This window comes from Caloenas nicobarica, chromosome 10 (assembly GCF_036013445.1).
Source record: "Caloenas nicobarica isolate bCalNic1 chromosome 10, bCalNic1.hap1, whole genome shotgun sequence".
Lineage (NCBI taxonomy): Eukaryota > Metazoa > Chordata > Aves > Columbiformes > Columbidae > Caloenas > Caloenas nicobarica.
The window spans coordinates 22067816-22082919 of record NC_088254.1 but is presented as its reverse complement, the minus strand read 5'-3'; the positions used below and the strand labels follow the sequence as shown (position 1 = coordinate 22082919).

General features: G+C 46.0%; 1 protein-coding gene across 1 annotated transcript in view; it reads right to left on the bottom strand.

Moving 5' to 3' along the window:
• Positions 1–2309: 2309 nt before the first annotated feature.
• Positions 2310–15104, bottom strand: part of SMAD3 (SMAD family member 3) — a 76058-nt gene continuing 63263 nt past the window's right edge. The window contains exons 6-9 of the mRNA XM_065641487.1: positions 13373–13585; positions 11880–12017; positions 9410–9554; positions 2310–6445 (exon numbers count right to left, since the gene is read on the bottom strand). Of these exons, the coding sequence (XP_065497559.1) occupies positions 6322–6445; positions 9410–9554; positions 11880–12017; positions 13373–13585 (620 nt within the window). The 3' untranslated portion in view covers positions 2310–6321. The remainder of the gene's footprint in view (positions 6446–9409; positions 9555–11879; positions 12018–13372; positions 13586–15104) is intronic.

The window sequence follows — 15104 nt, the reverse complement described above, 5'->3', positions numbered from 1 at the left end:
AATTCATCGAGGTAGGAAGTGTGGCTAGGAAATAGTTTTAATGATCCTTAAAGAGTATTGTATTCTATTTTTAAATCAAAGTTTACTTTGCTGGCAGCTTGTTTTGTGGGTTAGGTTTTTTTTTTTTTCTGAAAAGAGGTTTCAGTTTTGGCTACAGAATTTCTTTACAAAATAGATGTTACAGAAATGAATGAAAGGGGCATTAGTGGCAAAACAAACCTGGAGGTTGTGTCTTTCCCTCCATTTGTCTGCCGCAGCATTGTCGAGTAACAACAAACCAATTCCCCTCTCGCTGTTACGTCCTCGCGGTGGGTTTGAAGTCTGAGCTTCCCTGGGGCTGGTGCTCCAGTGCTGAACTGGAACAGCTCTGGTTAACGCGCTGTGGGCAGATGTAGCGGCTTCTCTGAGTAAAGGTGTCCCAAGAGCATCCAGATCCACAGGGATTTTAAGAAACAATTCTGAAGGAAAATTATGCCGCTTCAGTGGAAGTGGGAAGTTTCTGGCTGTGGCCTTTGCAAGAAAAGTCAAAGAAAAGTGATTGTGTGTGTGTTAGCAAAGAGCGTTTAAAAGGGTCTCAGCAAACACTCCAAGGGCAGGGGAAACCTTTACACTGAACAGAACTGAAGAAATCGCCATTCCGGTGTTGGCCACGGCGCTACGGTCACTGGATCTGCTGAAAACACACTGCAGTGAGCTCAGCTTTGAGGGCCCCTCAGTCTACACCTGCCCAGCGGTTTTTTGCTACGGCTTTGAAATTTCTCATTTATTATCAAACCTGTATTTTGCTTCAGCTTCCCATTTCCAATGCAGATGAGAAAACTGTGACTAATCCGTGGTATGTTCAGGTGACAACCAGCAGAACTCACAGCTCAGAGCTGATTTACTGCCTCACGCTGGAGTTTTGGCAACCCCAGTACAAAGCCTGCACGAGACCCTTTTATTACCACATCGTTGGAAAACTGAGTGGAAAACGTATTCTCGTAAATCCTCTGTCAGGAAAAACAACACCAAAAGAAAAATCTGAATTTTAGTGAAACCTTAGGAGGAGCATTCAGAGTTCACAGGATTAGCTCATCGTGTGCCTTGGCTCAGTGACACCACTGAGAATGCCCTGGGACCAGCTCAGTGCCAGCACAGACGCATCTTCGTCCCCCAGGATGGCACCTGGTGACCAGCCTTCAACTGAACCAGCAGCTGCGCTGGACATTTCACAGCCCAGTCACCCCTGGGCGCAGTCCCAGTAAGGACAAGGGCAACGGGGACACATCCCCGGTGTCCCCTTCGCTGCGGCCGCCGGGGCCGTGCGAGGGACTCGCCACCCTGGGAGACAAAGATGGAAAAACTTTTCCACCGGTTACATGGTGCAGCCATGGAACGGCGGATCTGGGGAGGAGGTGGGTAGATTCTCCGCTCTTTAAGATTTTCCTTAAAGATTTATCTGGACAAAAGCCCAGCTGACCTGATCTAGTCTTGGACCAAGCAGAAGGTTGGACTGGAGACCTCCTGTAGCATCTTCCAACCATCACGTCTCTGATTTGAGGAAATAACGGGGCACTTTTCAGCCAGATCCAAGAGAACTCTCATTTTTCAGTAACACATTGGTGGGCTCAATGCTACTGCCAGGACCAGAACACATCCCGTTGTTAACACCTGCGAACCAAGGGCAGGTTCGTACCCCACCTGCCTTTCTCTGTTCTGCAGGAGCCAACACGCGAGAGGCCTCACACACCTTCAGCACAGGACTTCGGTTCCTCAGCACGGGGACACCAGAGGTATTTCGGGGGTCTGTGTCGTGAAAAAACACTGAGGACAAGGCAGTAAATATAGCAGCCCCGTGCTGCTCCTACGCTTCCAGTAATGGAGCTTCCTAATTCACAGCCAGAAGGTGAAAATACAGCTACAGTGTTGTATTGTGGGCAAAGAGCAAATTTTTAGCTACATCTGACTTTTCCAGCAGTTCAACAATAAACCCCTTGAGCCCCAGCGCTCCACTCCTACTCACCTTTGAATCCTGGTAGTTAAAAGAACTAGTTGTATTTTTTAAAATTATTTTTTATACCCGACTTTAAATTCTTGGAACAAAACTGTCCAAACTGTAAAAAGACTGAAGATCAGCCCTGAAACTGAGACCTTGTGTGAATTACTGGGAACAACTGTCACTACACATACCTAAAGATGCTCCCGTCTCTGAATTATCTGTGGTTTCAAAACTCAAATGCTTTCAGTCTGTGTCCTTAAATATATGTTTTACAATATCCTTATTTTCTCAGGAGCCTCAGTTTTCAAATCAAAGTTTATTAAAATGTCAAAAATAGAACTTACAGTTTCACATATGAAATAAGAGGGCATACGTAGTACAGGCCTTTAGTAACAAAATAGATGAATAATGCTGAACAAGCTCAAGCGGGTAGGTGACATCACCGGCCGTTAACATACAATCTCAGGTTAAGAAAATCTAAAACCACTAATGCAAACATGCTTATACATTTCTAGCGAAGGGGGAACAGGTCGATGGAGCGTGACGGATGTCGGGAGAGCGAACCGGTGCATCTCAGGATCCACAGACTGGATGAACCAAAACATTGATGGAGTTAAGGTGTTATTGTCTTTTTAAAGCCTCATAAATCTGAAAAGACCTGAAAAGCATAATCCAAGGGCCCATCTGGGAACCTGACGTTGTTGCTATAACATCAAAGAGCACCCGGGCAAGGGCTCCTGCTGAAGTCCTTGGTGCGTTTGATTTGCCCGGGTTTGTTGCTCAGGTCCGGGGTGAGTCTCTTGTTCTCACATCAGTAACTCCCCGATTTCCAGCGATCGCCAGAAAGGAACGTAGGAAAGATTTAATACTCTGAAATCCTTAATTGCCCTTTCCGTTAAAAATTAAATATTTGATTCATCTGAATATTCAAGAAAGACGACATAAATACAAAAGCATGTACATAATAAAAACCCCCATATCTGAATTTCTTAACCATACCGCTCAATCAGCTACTATATAGTGACTAATTATTTCTCATTCTAGCTCACCAGCTTATCTGTGAGATCCCATTCCTCCTACCCAGCCCGTACCTCAGAGAACTGGGAAAGCTCACGGATGTTTTGGGACGTGGCCGAAGTCCTTCCCCGGCTTCTTCTTGCTCCTCGCGCTTTTTCCAGTTACTCGGCAGCACGAGGCGCGTCTGGATGCCACGATTTGCTGCGCGAAGGAGTCCTGAATATCCATCACCCTGCAAAGGAGCCCTCTGCGCCATTCAGAGTGAGGGAGAGGAACTAATTGCTTTAACTCTTCAAGGTTATCCCCAGCAAATATGGGTAGCCAAAGCTTTGGGGAAATTTCTTATGATTAGATTTCTCCATCTTTGTACAACTACATGATGATTCCTGGCGATTAAATCAAATGGACAGCACTGGATTACTCCTAAGACAAGTTTAACACAAAACACAAACTGCAGTTCAGTTCAATACATTAATAATAGTTAAAAAAAAAAAAAAGTCACCACAGTCATTTAAAACCACAAGGCCAACAATATCATCTGCCAGCAGCCAGGCCCTTGTGTCGGCTACAACAATTAAAAAGAGTCAAAGTTCCTGCTAGTGACTCTCTACTAGTAACAAAAATGTATGAAATCCCAGTAAAACGAGCCAAGACTACCACGAAATGAGAAGTTATTCCAGTACAGGTACGTAATCCAAGCTAGGGCAGGGCCGATTGCATACATTTGTGCTACATATCAAAGCTACTTTAATAAAGTTTTAGAAAAAAAGTAAAACCAAGAAGCCACGTGCACCAATGGGGCAGCGCTGCCTGCGACGATCTACGGCCGAATGTTCGTTAGTGTCCACGGGAACGGCGTCATTAAGCAATTTTCAGATCTGACGGGGGAATTTGCTTTCATCTCAACAATCAACTGCGCACCGCAGAAGGAAACTCGGCCCCGGCGTCCCCTGGGCCGCGGCCCGGCCCCAACCTCCAGCTCGCCGTCGGTGCGGGGCTCAGCGCCTTCCGGTTCACTTCATAAAGGAACTTGGGAAACCATAAAGCTTTTCTGAATTAGTGAGGAGGCGAACAAAGGGAGGAGAGGAAATTCATACTTAGTGGAGATAATCTCAACTTTATCTAACGGTGCCGCTAGACGCGCTTACATTTTCCACTCGAAATCGTTTTGCCTACAGGACGATGAGGTGGGATTATTCGCAGTTTTTATGTATCATCTCAATCCTCTTTTTCAAAAGGTATCTACTAATAACAGTTGGCAACTCATTATCCTGTCTCCAGTAGAAGACATAAATCTGATTGATGGAGAAAATTCAGGTCCAATTCTTAGTCTGGCTGACGAGACGGTTTTGTGAACAAACTTGGTATTAAAGTTGGGGTTTATTCCAGGTCAGGCCGGGTCCTGCTCACACCGGCACAGGAATTTAAGATTTCATTTTTGCTGCTAATGCACAAGGCACCACAGAGTCCAACGTCCTCCACCAGTATGTAGATAAACAGTTTGTCCACTAAAATAAGCAAATGTAACTTAAAGAAACTGGGGCAGGAAACTTGGGGCCATTTTACATGGCAGGTTTTATTCCCTGTCTCACTAGAACAGCAAGTCAAATACTTCCACTAAAGTCAGGATCAATTTTTGTTTGCAACTGCGTTAGAAACCTGTATCTGACAGTTTGAGCCAGATCAACCCACAGCGACAGACCTACTTTCGAAGTGGGTAGGAAACCCTGTTTTATTCAGATACTCTTACTGCACAAGCCCATGCAATCAGAGATTTAACTAAAATCAGACACGTTGCAAAAACTAAACTAAAATTTAAAAAAATCCTAGAAACCTCCCGTCAAAATTCTGCCAGAGGAGATTCCAAAGTGCCCTATCATTCAGGAGCACAAACCACCACCAAAAGTCTTCCTCAGAATTTAAATTTCATACACAAAATGACATTTCTTGTTTCAGGAAGAAAACTAGCTTGTGTGTTCATCTTTTGTATATGAAAAAAGAAAAAAGATTGCCATAGAAAACTGATTATCTCCTCTCCCCCTTCTAATATTTTGGCACGAATGCATATGATATTCAATACAGATGTAAAGAAACAGATAACTGGATAGCACTGACGAAGTTATGAGACTTATTTGGCAAATTTGAACCATAAAAACAAGTGCTAGGGGCTTTTTCCAGTTGTGGAAGTTGTTTGCCATGACAGTTGCTGCAGGGAAAAAATAATATGAAACAGGCTGGAGCACGTCTATTGAAAATGAACATTTTATAATACAAGTAAATACAAAACTCTCCCAATTTCTCCAGGCAAAAAACCCCCACATCTCAGAGCATTTTCACCAGGTGAAATAAGGTGTAAGCAGCGGGGTTTGTGTGGGAGATGTGCTGGTGCAGGCGCACTCTGACCTGTCGATATCAAACGGCGCGTTCTGCAAAGGCCAGCGGGGCCCGTTCGCTCCCAGCACCAGACCTGGCCACGGAGTTCACCAAGCGGCAGGTGCCACTACGGGCTGAGAAAATAAAATACAAACTTTCTGTAGTTAATGCAAACAGACCACACGACAGCGAAGGTTTAACTCACCCGGGCAGAGCTCCCCACCCAACAAATGTCTGTTTGTGAGCGGCAAGCGGCAAAACTCGCTGCGGCAACAGCAGAAGGAGCTTTAAGTTGGGCCTTTTGCTTCGCGCCGATCCAGTCTGAGAACGTGAGCTGCATCCTGCAAGACTCTGCCTCCTCCTTTGTAGCCCAGCGGGGGAAATTCCTTCCTTTTGGGAACATTTCTAGGGGAATTAGTTCTTGTGTGCTTCAAATGCTTCCTTTCCCCTCCGCTGCTGCAATCTGGGGAGGACGGGGAGGAGCAGGTGGATGGAGACGGGGACGCACGAGCAACATCAGCCCAAAGTATCCGGCTTTCCAGCGATGCCGTGTGACATGAGCGCGGAATTGCAGGAGGCAAACATGAAGTTTCCCCCGAGTGTCCGTGTGTCCTGCGTCCTCCAGCGGCCACACGGCCCGACACGCTGAAACCAAGCCCAGGCGTTTCGTGACGATAAACTTCAGCTTCAAATTCTAACTGCAATGGCCCGTAGCATCGTAACCAAAGTGCTGACAGTTTCAGTGGAAGTGGCTTAAATGGGTATTTAGTTTAAAAAAAAAAAAACAAAGGAAACCCACCTTCTTTTTGTTTGGCAGATTTTTTTTTTTTTTTTTCTCATCACTTCGATAACGGGGAATTCGTTTGCTATGCACTTTGCGTTTTGCTAAGGGTTAAGCCAATTCCATTTTCCAGAGTCTCTGTTTCGCCCCCCCCGCCCCAGGAGCCGTTTCCTTAGGAGACGCTGGAACAACGAATACTCGGGGAGCCCATTTGCGTCAGGACCTTGTCCAGCCACTGCAAGGGCCCGTTGAGATGCAGCTCGATCCAGCAGGGAGTGCTGGTCACCGTCTGCCGCCTGCGACACAGAGGGGTTGGGGGGGAGAAAAATAAAAAAAATAACATAAATGTGGCTTACAAACCTTTACAAATATGAAAAGGTTTTACAGCTACCGGAGCATTCTTTCCTGCTTAGACAATAGTCTTGCATGTGGGGCCAAAGAAATGTCTCTCTCCCCTATAACGCGCTTTTGGCCTGTGCTGCCAACTTCTGTTAAAAACCCGACCTTTTCTCTCTACATTTCTTATGATCCCAGAGGAGCAGCTCACTGTGTAACCTCTTTACTACTCAGATTCCTGAAAACCGGCAGCATCTGATTCCCTCGAGAGAAAGGACAGTGTTTACCTAAGCAAAATTCTTCAGTTTTATTTTGCAGACTTTGCCTCTCCTAATTAGATAGCAACGCAAGCAGTTTACCGAATACATTAAATTTCTCTATGTATGGGGCACTCTGACAGATTTGCATCTGATCAGCTGCCTCAAAAGAAGCAGAGATGCTGCAGCGTGTAAAAAGTTGCAGAAAAGCAGAAACATGGTATTAAACCAGGTGTTTTAAAATCCCTCGCGCGTTGGTGGCCGCGGCCAGAGGGAAGGGGGGACGTCTCGCTGCGTCAGCACGCGCCGCGCTTTTACTTTTGCTTGCCGCAAAGCTCATGCCCCGTCTCCAGGCTGCCTTTCTGTCATTGTCCCTGAGGCCAGAGGCCACGGAACGTCTCCAGATGGTAAAGCAGGAGATGAGGAGGAAAGGAAGGGCAAAGGGAGGCCAGGGCGCAGGGCTGTCCCCGCTCTGCCGAGGGACGGCACAACTCTGATCGCAGGCAGAGAGGCAGGGACAGCTGCTGTGGAGGAGGAGGATTACCGAGAGAAACAGCCTGCAAACAGCCTTGTTTTACACCCTCATTTCCCACAGAATCTGTCCTTGGAATCTGTTTGTAGGAGGGAGAAGCCAAAGTCTGTGGGGAGGAACGGCTGCTGAGCAGGGAAGGGTCCAGTCCCGCTGCTCCGGGGGTGCACCCAGTGCCACCGCTGCCCTTCCCGCTACAGCCCTGCAAGGCTTTGGCCGAGGGCTGGAAGCCCTGCTGTTCATTCATCCGTATCGCTCACCCTTTGAACTGAAAACGGCAGCAGGTCCCACCCATCCCGGAGCTGGTGATGCCCCGAGTGTGGGCGGATGGCCAGGTTCGTCCTGTGCAGCAATTCACAACAAGGGTTCGGCATTCAGGGGTGTCCCGGGAGCTGCTTGGGCAGAAGCAATGCAGGCCAGGGACAGCAGAGCACCGACCTCGCTCTGTCAGCTTCACTGAAGCATCCAAACCTCTCCGGTCCCAGAAAAAAATAAAGCCTGCTTTAACTTCACACAGAGCGTTCCCCTTTGCTGCCCAAAACCAGCGTAAGCTGAGCAGTCCAACCGTCTCAGCGACACCGTGCAGAAAGCCAACATTTGTGGAGCTGCCGCGCTTCTCTCTGCTAATCTATCACAAGAACCTTCGTTCTGCCTTCCAGCCAACCCAGCACATTCCGCAAGGCGAACCCTCAAAGCTCTCCGTGACTGCGGCTCGCTCCAGCGGGCTCTCGCTGGCCAGAGGAGAAACCTCCGTGTCACAGGCTGCTTGTTAAATCGGCTTCTCCCCCCGTTCCTCCGCCAAATCCCCGGCACACCAGAGCACCAAACACCCCTGCTTAGACGGCTCAAACGGCAGAAATCACTGGAACGGCGCTCTGGATGCAGCTGCCGCTGTAACATTTTTATATATCAATCAGTTAACAAATAACCGTGCCCTGACAAAGGCAATCTGACGTGTTATAGTATTTTGTGGCAAGGAAATGAAGGAGCAGGAGAGCAGCTTCGGTGCAGTCAGCAAGAGCGTAGGGTTTCACCGACTGCGATACCCTAATGAGATCGTGGACTCTCCGTAAGTCACGCTCATCTGGATTTCATTCCGAGCCGTGGCTGCGAGCCAGGGCTGAACCGCTCTGGCCCGGGTGCGGGGCGATTTCAAAACAAAATGGACTCCAAACATCTGGAGAAATGAAGAAAGCGGGAGAGTAACGTGCAGGGCCTGGGCTGCAGCTGATCCGCCGCATGGGCAGAGCCTCCTGCCCCCAGCTTTTCCACTAAGGCCACTGATTTCAAGGGTACAACGTCAAGTAAGTATTTCAAAAATCACATTTGGCTTAAATCCGTGCCAGCTTGCTCTCTCACAAAACGACATTTGTTTTCCTACTACTTAGAGGCGTTTGCTTGGTAACGCGGTGGAGCGACAGCAGCATGAGCTATGGGGTTCTGTGTTCCTCGCATTGTCCCCGTGTTGTCAGAATAACCACATCATCACTCCCAAACATCAGACCCTGCTGCATCTCCTTTTTTTATCTTCAATATTCACTAGGAAAAATAGTCACCCTGCTTCTCCCACTGCCACTGCTCACATTTAAGCAACTGCCCTCTGACAGACACTGAGGAAAGGATGAGGAAATTTAACTATAATTTTGCAGCAACTCTCACCATTCTTCCAAATGTAAATTTTCAAGCCGACCTGCTTTTATTTTAATCTAATTAGTCCCTGATAAAAGAAGCATCAAACCCAATCTATATCTATTAGGAAGCACTCACACTGATCCTGTACTGATAACGGGGTAGTCACAAACCACTCAAACTATCAAATATGCGTCTAATTTTAAGGAAAAAAAAAAAATCTAATAGTTCCTACACAGGCCGTCTGGATTTACCTGCTGTGTTTCAGGTAAAGCTGTTAGTTCACACAACACTGACCAAATGTACATGGTCATCCAGGTGCATCACACGATGTGTGTTTTATACAGGTAGGATGGGAAAAACAAGAGGTGGGATGAACACAACAACTACAACCCACCTGCATCACCGGAGAGACCCTCTGTGAATCCCCCCCGCGTAAAAGCTGAGGAAAAAGCTGCGAAATACAGGAGTGGCGATGGCAAGAGCAAGCGTATCGCCAAGTTCCTCACCTGTATTCTGCTCCCCATCCCTTGACGAAGCTCATCCGAATCGTGCACATCCTGGTGAGCTGGTACACGGCTTCAAAGCCCTGATTCACAGACTGCGCCAGCAGAGCCGCGAATTCCTGGTTGTTAAAAATCTTCAGGTTACATCCTGTGGAAAAAGAACATGACAAGATGTGACACAAGAACAAGGTGTTAGCTGAACCAGATTAAGAAATCTATTTCCCTCTGAGGATGGAAAGAAACTCGGTGCTGCTTTCCCGTATCCCCAGGCCATGGGATACTATGCGCAGGTGGTTTAAACACAGCATTTCAGAAAAAAGGAATCAGGGCTGCCACATTTCAACAGATCATATGCTGAAAAGGAAATAAAACATGTTACAGGACAGAGAACAGTGAATGTTGGTGCCCCCACAGCAGGTTGTGACCTACGAGACCTCGCGGGAGCCTCATCTGGAACCTTCTATCTCATCTAGAACCTTCTTCTACCTCCTTTACAATCATGTCCCTCATTTTGTGATTTAAAAGCCTAACCGTGACCATAACGCTGAACAGCAGCAATGGCTGCGGGGTCTGGAAGGAAGGAAGGAATGCACGGGCTGAAAATGGGAACTCGCTGGTGCTGGGTTTACGTGGTGCCCGTCAGCAGAAGTCATGGAGAAGTTCTGACGTGAAACCGCTCTGGCAAGTCAGAAAGCAGGTATCAGGGTTAAAAAGGCTGGTAGCAGAGCTGCTGCTTCTATCATTGTCTCTTAAATGTAACTATACCATGTTTTCCTTTAAAACTGGGGGTTTCCCCCAATCTTTAGTCCCAGCTAAAAGGCTGAGGACAATTTATTCAACTGTTTTTAGGTGTTGAAGGTGAAATATAACAACATCCTTCAGAGTTTAAATAAATAAATACATACAGAACTCTTAAAAAAAGTGTTGCTATGCTTAATTTCTCCCAGATAACCAGAAATGAGTTAAACTCTGCAACTTGGCTCACTACATATGGGCCAAGCCTGAAAAACAACCAATTTGGACTGTGATGAATTGTGTTTTTTTCTAAAAATCACTTCTGAGCCTACTCTCTTGGGCTGGACTCATACTGTCATCTGGTTTTGGGTCGAACTGCATTGAGCAAAGCATAACCACACGCAACAGCTCAGCAGCTGCAGAAAAAACGACCCATTTTTGTGCCCATAGCAGAGCCCAGCCCGAGGGTTCGAGGAGAAGCCGTGTCAGGAATCTTGCAGTCCACGGGGGAAAATAAAAAGGGTCAGAACATCAGAGTGAGCGAGAGGAAGAGCTGTGGGGCAAGAGAAGCAAAACCACTTGATCAGGATCAGATTTCCAGGCTGTTCCGGCTTCAGGGCTGGATGGGAACTGGTCTGTCCGCGGCTGTGACTGGGAGGAGCGGGTACGACGCGATCTTGTCAACAAGGGAATGAAGAAACTGCTTCAAACCCAGCAGAGATTTGAAGATGAGTCTGAGAAGGCAGCCAAAGGCTGTGGCAAAAGTGGGGAGAGCTGGAGGCCAGAAAAATGTGCCTGAGATGAATCTACAGCGGAAATGTGGGTTGTTTGTGTCTTCAGATGTTGACTCCAGCCGGGGTGGACTCTTGTGATGTGGCTGGAGAATTAAGTCATGTTTGCAACACTGGCAGCTGCTTCCCAAGCAACTGAGAAAGGAACCCGTTGAGATGGGCCAGGGCTTGCAGCGTACGGACCTCTTCTCAAAAGACAGACAATCTTTATTCAAATATTTCTAAACAAAAAAGTTCATTTTATAAATATATACATACTTTTAACTGTTAAAAAATAGCTTTTGTAAGCCTAACTAAATAGCTAAATTCCTTTTTGAATGGCATCCTTCCATCCTAGCTCCTGCATGCATCTAACAAAAAAGTATTTTCTTCCTAGACAGATGCAATACATTCTCTTGGAATGTCTCAGCATACTTTAGATACACGTTTGCTGTAACCAGAACAACAAGGTGCCTGCAAATGCGATTACCCTAGAATAAAACTAATTCACAAAGCGGGGGGAGTTTTACTACAGAACAGAAAAAAGTAACAATTTAAGTGTATTATGGGTGAATCTAAATTAAGAAAAATTTCTTATGGTATATTCTTTTACTCAAAGGTACAAACAAAATTATAAATATGACCTTTGCAATAATGGACTGATGAAACACTGCAGGGAACAAGCGGCAGATTCTGCTCTTAGTTCTGCACGGATCCTGAAGTATTGTTTCTTCCTGCTCGGATGAATGTGGTGCAAACAGCTGCTGGAGCAGACATTGTACCCTCCTTTATCAGCACCTTCATCCTTTCTGCTATAAAAAATGCCCTGCTTAAGTTGTCAAGTTGCTTATAATAGGGCAGAAGTTCCTGATTATTGTCAGGGACAGAGATCAGCAAATCCACGCCTACCTTGGCCCAGAGCTCGCTTTCCACAGCCCATGTAGGACCCCAAGAGGTTTAATCCTTACCTGGTGGGATCTTGCAGACCGTTGCTGGGTGCCAGCCGTAGCGCTGGTTGCAGTTGGGAGACTGGACAAAAATGGCACTGTCGCTAAGGCACTCGGCAAACACTTCGCCGCCGATGTAGTAGAGTCTCACTCCTCTGCCTGGGAAACACAGGGAACAGTTTGGGTTTAGTTCAGAACGTTCATCTGCGAAATCCGCGAGACGAGCTGGTGGAGACGTAGCCAACCTCTGCATGGGACAGCTCGCAAAAAGCAGCTAAACTATGAACGATGGCAAACGAAAGCCACCTCTTTTGGCCCACTAGTTAATCCCATTGGAAGCAATAAATTTGTTTGGTGAGCAAGTTAAGCTCAGGATGGCAGGAGGACCAATCTATAAAGTCAGAATCGCGCTCTCCGGTCCCACCATCAGTCCCAGCCTGGACTACGATCCATTTACCACCTCACAGCCTCTTACTCCAGAGATACACGTCTCTGATACCTCCCATATGAATGTTCTATCAGTTCACATACAGTTTTCAGCCCTTTCTGAAAAGTCATCACAGCTGGATACAACCGTTTGCTTATTTCCTCAGTGATTTGGAATTAAATTATACAACGTTTTCAAGTCATTGCCTTTTACTTGAGACTACATTGTATACAAGGACAAACATACATTTCCCATTGGGGTAGTTCACACACATTATTAAAATCTCAGTTAATAAAGAAAGACATTTCAGGAATACGTCTTTGTTGCTCCAGTACATAGTTGCTGTGGTCTTATGCTCCTGTTTGAATATCTTGCTTTCATTCTTCCATAGAGCATAAGGAGCCTGCTGAATTTAAAGACTGATTTCTGAATTTTGGGAGGGTTTGGGGTTTTTTTTTTTGGTGCTAGAAATCATATTAGAAACAAGTAAGGAAAGATCCTCCTGTAAGAAAGTTTAATGCTCAGGAAAGGGTACAAAGGGGAACCAAATCAGGATAAAAAGCAGGTTCATTTTGACAGAAGTCAGCAGAAAGCACAGCAAAGCAGAAGCCATTTTGTCTTCTATTAAAATTGCATAAATCTGGGATATTCTATTTAGCGTAAGTTTAACTGAAAACAAAATGGAATGTTAGCTTGCAGTATAAGCAGGAAAAATGGAAATTGAGATGAAACCCAAGGAACTAAGTTTCCATCTATAAAAGAACAGTCAGTTAGAAAATAAAATCGTGCAGGAGGGAAAAGGAATACACGAGATTATCACTGACACCCATCCAAATACAAAAGAGTGCATGTAGAAGTTTAAATTCTGTCTCTATTGCAGCAATTTTAGTGTTCCTCAGTGCGTTTTTTTAATTATACGTTTATGAAACAATACAATTAGTGTTCCTTTATGGAAGATTAGCTTGCTAGAGCACCACGGATATTCAAACATCGGAGCGCTCTAAAACCGACCAGCTGAATAAAAAGCTTCACATGCAGGTGGAAAGACCTTGAAAGACACCGACTAAACCAAGGGAACAGAAATTACCGATGTGTCGCCTGGTGAGCTCCACCGCTGCGTTTCTGTTCACGTTGGACAGTAAACCAAGGCAGAAACGTTCCGAATTTGATGGGTCGGTGAAACCGTCCACGGTCATCGAGGGCTGGGAGGCGTGGAAAGTCTCTCCCACGCGCTGGTTCAGTTCATAGTAGGATATCGAGCACCAGAAAGCCGGTTCACAGTAGGTAACAGGCTGCAGATCTGCACAAAATGAAAAGCAAAACGAATCACAGGCCTTCAGGAGGAGAAGGATGAAAACGGAATGAAGGAGGGATGAAAAAAAGCGACTGTTTTGAAATATTGTTCTGCTGCATTCCTTGGGCTCACTTGAACCACCAGACTTTAATTACTTGTCAGATTTTAACGGACCGCAGCTAGAAAGTTACATCACCCCTGAAGCTTTTAGCACATGGAACAATCACAAATAGTCAAAGACATTAGTCACTTCGCAAGTGGGCTGTCACGTAACTACCTTCGCACTTGGAGAAAATTTTAAAAACAAACCTAGCTTCGCTATGAAATGCGGAATCACTTTTAGGTGGCCAGCACCCTAAAAAGAGAAAAGGAGAAAAAAGGGAGAAACAGAAAACCTTAGAAAGAGCAGGGCACAAACCTGCTGTAAATAACACAGAGCTCCAGAACCCTAATTCTGAGCACTTAGACCAGCAAGTCCCACTTTCATCCTTACTGACTCTGTTACGATCTCTCTGGCGCTGATGAAACCAGAAGAGTTGTCTGCAATACGCAGCAAATTGTATGGAATACTGGCATCAACGTAATTAGAAAATCAGATCCTTTCTCCTAGCCCATGTGATCTCAAATTTTCAAAAGAAAATCCCCAATAGATGAGGACACATCTCTTTTTTTGGGGTTATGGTTTGACTCAGGCTGTGGAGCGAAGCGAAAGGATCGAAGTTCATGAGCAGAATGGGGCTGAGGCAGCCTCAGGAAGAAAATATTTCGTAGCATGAAAGGTGGGACATTCAAATGGCATCGAATGATTTAACTGCTCCCACTGGAGCTGATGAGATTTCAGCTGGGGAAGGCTCAAATCAAATATTCTTGGAAATACCGCACTAGGTGGTGCCCAGTCCTGCTCCAAGCCAAGAATCTGCTGAGCGGAGGAAGCAGAAAGCAGACAAAGGTAATTGATAAGTGCTCTATTCTTCCCATTCGATGCAAGAAATCAAAACGAGAGAAGAATTCCGTCTGGTCCTTCCCCAGTTTCTCACTCCATCCCCATTCAAATGGAGCTTCAAAGCAGAATGGAGCAACTTCCCATCTGGCCACGGAGTTGACATCAAGCAGCAAACCCCAGTTCTTTCCATCGGCTTCCCCATCCTGCAAGGCTCAGGTGAATCTGAGACTTAAGAGATCAGCTCCCAAAAATCAAAGACAGGTTTTTACCAACCCAGCCCCCTCTCACACTGAAGAGAGTTGATCCGTAGAAGTTTGAGAGTCATTTCTCACCTGGTACCTGCTGTTACTCCATAACCTTTAGACACAGGTAGAAGCAGCCTGGCTTCAGCCCAAAGCCGCGCTGCCTTCCCCTCCATTCCTGTGCTGGAGGAGTTCCCAAACTAGGTAACAATAAAGAAAAAAATCTTTGGTTTCTGCTTTGTTACAGACTTTACTGACAACGAATAAGGAATCAAATAAAAGTGCATCTGGGGAACTCTGTGATCCTCAGCAGATCTTCAAAGTCTACGAATTTTGGAGC